This window comes from Choloepus didactylus, chromosome 11 (assembly GCF_015220235.1).
Source record: "Choloepus didactylus isolate mChoDid1 chromosome 11, mChoDid1.pri, whole genome shotgun sequence".
Classification (NCBI taxonomy): domain Eukaryota; kingdom Metazoa; phylum Chordata; class Mammalia; order Pilosa; family Megalonychidae; genus Choloepus; species Choloepus didactylus.
This window is the reverse complement of record NC_051317.1, coordinates 59,292,354-59,299,851: the sequence shown is the minus strand read 5'-3', so window position 1 is coordinate 59,299,851 and position 7,498 is coordinate 59,292,354. Positions and strand designations below refer to the sequence as shown.

The window sequence follows — 7,498 nt, the reverse complement described above, 5'->3', positions numbered from 1 at the left end:
CATTCAAGAACGGGCTCGGCATGGGGCGCGTCTGGAAAGGCCTTCTGGCCAATCAGAGAACGCATGGGGGCGGGATTTGCCGCTGGAGGGTGGACTAGAGCCTGTCTCCCGAGGCGGATCTCCGCCAGCCACGCCCGCAGCCGCGAGGGAGGAGGCGTGGCCTACGGCTCCCAGCTCTGTGGGCAGGCGCACGGAGCGGGCGGGGCCCGCAAGCCTGGGCGGGGCGAGCAGTATCAGCGGCGGAGCCGGATACGGGCGGCGCCGCGGTCGCGGCTGCCCTGGGGATGGGCGGAGCCCCAGCCGCTGGTGCTGGTGGCTGCCGCCGCTGCCGTTGCCTGAGCCCAAACCACCGCCTTGTCTACTCCCGCGGGTCGCTGTTTCCCAGGGCCGCGGTATGCTGGGGAAAGGGGTAGTCGGTGGTGGCGGTGGCACCAAGGCGCCCAAGCCCTCCTTCGTGTCATACGTGCGCCCGGAGGTGAGGGGGCGCCGCGCGGGTAGGGCGTCGGGACGGAGGGGCCGCGGCTGAGGGGCGCCAGGAACTCCTTCCCCGCCGCGCGGAGGCCGGCGGGCGCTTCCTGCCGGCCTGCGGGAGGGGAGCTGGGGGGGTGAGTCTCCCACGGCGCTCTGGGGCCTCACCGCGGGCCGGGGTGGAGACCGCCGCCGCGGGCAGGCAGGTGCCCGAACGCAGGGCTCGGCTCGCTGGCCACCGGGTGGGGGGCCGGAGCCGGGAAAGTGCTGCGGCCTGGGACGAGCCGGCTACCGTGGAGAGGACGGGGGTTCTCAGTTCCGCTGGAAGGGGCAGGGCTGACTGGGTGGTCTGGACCCCCGTGTGGGCCTGCCCAGAGCCCGCCGCCCGGATGTGTCTGTCCTGTCCTCGGAATTTCCCAGTGACATTTTAGAGTTCGCCTTTCTCGGCTGCTTGCTTCTAAGAGTGCTGTTTGGTGCCGCTGGCGGGATGCAGTGCACCGACTCCCGCCACTCAGTGTTGCGGGGAGAAACTGTGGGGCTGTTCTAGCCTGGGCCAGTCTCTGATTCTCCCTATGATAATCCCCTCTGTCACTTCTTTCCCTTTCATTTCACCCCCTCACCCTCAATCACCCTTTCCCTTTTGCTTGCTTGCACTTAAAATAGTTTCCTCCTGGAATTATACTGTCAAGAAGTTCATTCATTCAGAAAATGTATTTTGAGCTCCTACTGTGTGCTAATCACTGTTAACTTGGGATATCCATCGGTGAACAAAACAAAGATTCTTGCTGTCTTGGAGCTTAGTTGAGAGGGAGAGGGGAAACAGAGTAAACAATAGATATGCAAGTAAATTATATGGCGTGTTAGATAGGTACCACTGAAACATAAGGCATCTTTTTTCTTATTGCAAAGGTGGCTTTTGAGTAAAGACTTGAAGGATGTGAGGGATCTGAGGGAAGAGTAGTCCAGGTAGAAGGAATAGTCAAGGGCAAGGCGAGGGGGTGGGAGTCTGTCTGGGGTGTTGGAGGAGGTGGAGGGCCAGTATGGCAGAGACTGGGTGCACAAGAGGAGGGTCATAGGAGAGGAGATTAGAGATTAGAGAGGTTGACTTGTAGGCCATGCTTGAGCAATAGCTCCTTGCCCAAATGCCTAATTACATGCTCTCTCATTCTGGATTTCTGAAGACTTTTTCTGCTTCTCTCTCAAGCACTTTAATCAGCATGTGCAGGAGCACTACCAAATTCCTTGTCTCTGGGTGTCTTCCTATTTCAGTAAAGCAGAGGCAGGGAGGCTCCAGAAGAGAGGTCTTGATCAGGGGCTGCCTCTGTAAGGACCTTTTGGGGCCTGAAGCCTTTGCATATTTATCTTCAAATTCAAGATGTGGGTATTTTCTCCAGTGGCCAGTACCCTTGAAACAAGTCTTATTTTTAGCCCTAATTTTCAAGTAAAAACCACTTCCTCTGTTAACACTTGATGTGGAGTCAGGGTCATTTTAAATTTTCAGCAGGCCTCTCTTATAATATCACATTTAAGTAATGTGGTCGGTTTCTCTTTGTGCTTTTTTTGACTGAGCCCTAGTTGAAGTGCAACTGATCTTTAACCTTTCCTCTTCAGTGAGATTAAACTGCAAGTGGAAAGTCTTCTGAAATGTGGCCAGAGTTCAAGAATGTCCAAATTCTTCATCTACCAAGTGCACATGTTGCAATTAGACATGTTTTCCCTCTTTGCCCACAGTGCCTGATATATTTCCTTTGAGGGGTAATTAGGGAAGCAGAGTGGTTCAGTCTAAGATTAAGCCTAAAGTGGTCACATTTTTCAGATCCTTATAGTTGGCAGTTTTGTTTTCTTGCATTAAACTAATGCTCTGTAGACACTATTCTTTGTTGTAGTCTGTCTCTAAAAATACTTTGTAACAAAGCATAAGGATCTGACCTAAATTGAGGATGTTTTTTAAAAGATAAGGGTAGGAGGGGATGAGAAAGCAAATTATTTTTATGTATATAGCTTTTGCTAACAATAGGGTTGTATCTTTTTTTCTTTATCACCTTATCAGAAATGCAGCATTGAGACTTACATGCCTCTCAGAGCACTGCTCTGGTAGCCCTCTCTTGGCCCACCCAGTAGAAGGAACTCCTTAAAACTCCTTAAAATATTTTACTGAAGACCTTCATTCTACTGCCTCTGCTCTCATATTGCCTTTATCTTTTCTGCCTTCAGAGTGTGTCTTGCTATCACTTATTTCTTGGTACCCACACTTTGCTTTTGTACACTTCTGCTTTGAAATCACAGTTACTCAGATGCTGGTAGATCACTGAGATGCCAGAACAACCTCTGAGCCTTACGATGATACCTGGCCCTGGCAGTGAACCCAGAAGGTTCAACCGCAGTTGCCTTCAGTATGCCAAAGAGTCTACCTAGAGTCATTGCTTTGTGTTAAAAACAGAAGTGCTATACTGAATAAAGGATTTGAAAATGATGCCTTTAAACATTATGGGCTTTTTTTTTTCCCTTGTGATTAGAAAGGATTGGCATTGGGAAGGCTAAAATGAGGAGTACTAGTTAATTCTAACTTGTAAAATTGGACCTCTGCCAGCGTAACTTGGGCTCTTTTGTCATTGATTTTCCTAAGTCAGTGAATGTGAAAGTTAAAACTCTGAACCATTCATAATTTAGAACATTTGGTCATGCTTTGTAAACTCTTCTCAGAGAGTTACAAATCGGTAAAGCGGTTAGGTGGGAAGCTGATGGCTCCAGAAGCTGAGGTGAAAAGGAAAGGAGAGATCTGGGACCATCTTGGTCATACCTGATGGCTGGTACATAAAAGCATCTTGGCATCCCCAGCCCAGCTTAGCTGCAGGCTAAGGACATTGGTGCCACTGGGCTGCGGAACTGCTGGCTGCTGAGCTCTGCTTCAGGGTGGCATTTAGTTAAAATTTGGGTGCTAGATCCATCTTTCTTGTTAAATAAAACAACTGTTTGAAATATTATTTCAGAATCTGTAAGTGTTCATTGTAAAAAAATAAGAAAATACAGATAATGCTAAAAATTTTTTAATTATAAAATTATTAATAACTTGGAATGTATCCTATCAGATATTTTGGGTGTGTGGGTGTGTACACCCACACACATGTTTATATGTTTGCTTACCAAAATGGGATTAATATTGCTGATCATATTATTTTGTAATCTGCCTTTTTCACCGAAAATATATATACTGTAAACAGCTATCCATGTCAATTGCTAACTTACAAGATCATTTTAAATTAGATCCTTGTTGCTCAACAGAAGTTGTAAATGATGTGATGGGGAGAGGTTAGGTAGCTCAAAGAGCCAAAGAAATTAGTATGATTTTTAAAGATTCTTTGTGGTGCTGAATGGTAATTCTGATTCTTCAAGACTTTCAGTTCCTCCCCCAGTTACCTTGAAGTTGTATGCACTAGCATGGTAATTTATAAAGATTAAAAATGCTTAATAACTGTACCTTTTTTTTTTTTTTTGCTAGATGGTAGAATGACTGTACCTTGAAGCTTGTAAAAAGGACCATTAGGTGGTCCTAAGAGAAAGTTCTGGTTTACTACCAGCCCATTGCATTGTGATAAGACAGTTGAATTAAAGTTCAGAGTTTCTCCTGTTCTTTGAAGTTTATGCCAGGAAAAGTTTAGCTTTTATGGTGTCATACTTACCAGTTTTTGTGTTGTATTATAAATATGGTTAAAATGTATTTTCTTATAGCAGAGTCTAGGTCAGTAGTTGACTGGAATTTACTACTAGTTATCAATTACTTCTTTCTGGATTTTTAGATTTGGAAGCTAATTGAAAGATAATCTACTATACCAATGTCCTTTTCTTGTATAATACATATATGGAAACTGAGGCCCTATAAGGTTTAAATAGCCTTCTCAGGGGCACATAGTTATTACAGAACAGAGATAAGAACTGTTACCTAAGAGCCACCAGGAGTGGCTAAGCCATGCCCACAGGAACTCAAGTAAGGTTTTATGTTGACTTGGGAAGAAAAGGCTAGAAGACAGATAAAGATTGAGAAGGGTCAAAAAATATGTGCTTAAGGGCCAATGTGGTTTTTCTTTTCTTTTTTTCCTTTATCCCTCAGGCAAAAGAGTGCATTCAATTGCCTAGTCCTCATTTAAGGCCACTTCTTTTTGTGGGGAGATGTGAACTAATGATCCTATGTTCTTCCTAGAAATATGACTGGAAATATAAATAATAAAAAATTAATAATTACTAACACTGATTAGATATGTTTTTGTGACAGGAACTATGGTAATAATTATCTGATCCTTTGAACAGTCTAATGGGGTAGATACTATTATTGCTCCCCTTTTTTTGTTGTTGTTTTTTAGATATGGAAACTGAGACTCAGAGAAGTTAAGTAGTTGTCCAAGGTCACAGTTAGTAGGAGTTGGTGCCAGGATTTAAATCAGTACAGTATGACTCTGGCACTTGGTCTTTTATCCCATATTTATGAACACAAGGACTATTGTTAGTGAACCATGCTTATAATGATGATTGGTGTTTGTACATGGGAGTGCTGTTTTCATTTGTGTTCTCTATTAGCAGACTGTTTCTTGGCTTTTGTTAGTTTACCAACCACATGACTGCTGATGTTTTAGTCTCCAGAGGCATTGCTTTCCAAATATACATTCATTCTTTCGGCAGGTATTTCCTCAGCACCTGCTATGTACCACACACTCTTCTAGGTGTGGGAGATACATCAGTCTACAAAACAGATGAATTACTGAGTTTATGTTTTGGTGGAACACTACTTTGTTGGACCATTAACTTTGATGAATGGTGGATAGATGAAAGAAAGAGATCAGCTTATCCCAAAACAGATCTCCTGCCCCAGTCCTAGCAATACGAGTACCTTTAAAAGCCAAGTCTAGAGTCTATAACTTCTCCATTCTGCACTTTTTTTTTTTATGGCAGAATTTTCTCCTTGTCCTTGGAGACCATTGATAGTGATTTTTTTTATGGCTTTGTTTTAAAATTGTGAACTTTAGCATATATATATATATAAAACAGTGATGACTTTCAAAGTACAATTTCACAAGTAATTAGAGAGCAAATTTCAACTTCAGCCATTTCCATTATTGTAAATTATAACATACATAAAGAAAGGTGTCATCTGTCCATGTACAGCTCAACAAGCAGCCATATAGGTAATTTCAAAAATTGTTACGGGTTACAGTTCCACAGTTTCAGTTCTTTCCTTATTATGCAATATAGGGCATATACATAAAGGTGAAGACTTTCAGAACACAATCCAACTAGCAGCTATAGGGCAAATCCCAAAGGATGCTATAGGTTACAGTTCCACCGTGTCATCTACCTCCTTCCAGCCATTCCAACATCCCAGCATCCAAAAATATATATATAATTATATAAAGTTTCAGTAGTCATAGACCTTTGTTGAATCTTACCTTGTTTGTTGCTACCCCTTACTCTCACTTAATCTCTTTCTCTGCCTTCAGGGGTGTCTAGGCAGTGAGCACCCTAACTTGTTCATATTGAAAGGGGATGTCAACAGTATGGGAAGGGGGCTGCATCTGATTGTTGATCTTAAAGAGGCTGCTGTCTCTGGGTTTTAGGACTTTGTCTGACATAGGAACACTCTGGTAGATTTAAGATTCTGAAAGATAAAACTGAGTGAGTGCATTGATAGTGATTTAACAGACCCTCAAAGGATATTAAAAGTTCTTCCTAAAATGACCACTTTCTTAACTGTGACTTTAGCCTGATGATCTGTCCAAAGCTTCCGCTTTTTCCCTCCTGCATGTGCTTCCTGCGGCATCTCCCTGGGTCGTTTCCAACACCACACAACTTCTGCAGATGGAGATCAGGAGGTGTCATGAGGCTAAGTTGAGGAACACTTCCTGCGGCCTGATGAAACAGCTGCCACATAGACAGCTACCATCTTAGAGCCAGATGCTCTTCTGCACCCTACTCTGTCTCCAGTGTTAAAATCAGAATTTTAGGCTGTGGAACTGTACTTAGAAGTGTAAAGGTCTAGATCCTTCTCTGAACATCCTCAACAGGATGCAGGATGTTCTTGGAATACTTCCACATTAAACTATCTTGTGTGACAGTGTGTTTTAGAGATAAATAGATTTTTAGGGACCAATTTTTTTTTTAAATCACTAAAAAAATGTAGACTTTTATTTAATGATAAAGACTGTCGTAAAATTGCCGAGTTTGGAAGTAAGGAAAAAATTTCCTTAATTATGCTACCCTAACTAAAGCAAATTATTTTCATTTTTGAAAATGTTCTTCTAGACTTTATTCATGTGCGTTTATCTCTTAGGGTTGCAATCATAATATGTGTAAAAATGTATAATTTGTGTGTGGTTGTCATGTTTGAGGATGATACTGCTGATCCAATGTGGGAGACCATGTATTTTACTTGTTTTTTTCAGCAGGAAACCATCCTCAGTTTCTCATCAGGTTACCCTGTGACTTCTGGTGTGTTCTAAGTGACCAGGAAGGCAGCGGGTTTGCAGCCTTTTTGCAAGAAAACATGTGGGTTCAGAAGGGCCAAAGCCCAGACCTTGGCTTTGTCAGGGTTAACCCATGGTAGCCAGCCGAAAGATTTGAGTCAATTATGTGAGATTCAACAATTAACAGAGGTAGACATCAGGGTAGATGGAATTTTGATCAAACCCATGCTCAGCAACATTGATAAAGCAAAGTGGTCTGACTCCAGCACCCTGAGTGTTTTCTCTTACTGAAGCAGTTTTTATACTGGATGGGACCCATATAAAAATGTCTTCAAAATCTTCAGAATGAATCATTTTAAGTAAACCTCTTGAGATAGGGTGTGAGGTTGAGTTGAACTGGAATAATTCTTTAACCTCTAATCTTACATAGATTTGGGAGAAATCAGAGAGAGGTAAACATGGAGGGGACTCTAGGAGGGATTAAAGCTGTGGGAGACATGGGAAGACTGCAGTGCCTTACCCCTGGTTTATTCCCCTCTGCATACCTCATGCATCACAGAGCTAAGGAGGGCAGCTCT

The 7,498-nt window shown here is 43.2% G+C and overlaps 1 protein-coding gene across 1 annotated transcript in view; it reads left to right on the top strand.

Moving 5' to 3' along the window:
• The first annotated feature begins 234 nt into the window (after window positions 1-234).
• Window positions 235-7,498, top strand: part of MTMR12 (myotubularin related protein 12) — a 98,203-nt gene continuing 90,939 nt past the window's right edge. Inside the window, exon 1 of the mRNA XM_037799171.1 lies at window positions 235-475. Coding sequence (XP_037655099.1) covers window positions 395-475 — 81 coding nt within the window. The 5' untranslated portion in view covers window positions 235-394. The remainder of the gene's footprint in view (window positions 476-7,498) is intronic.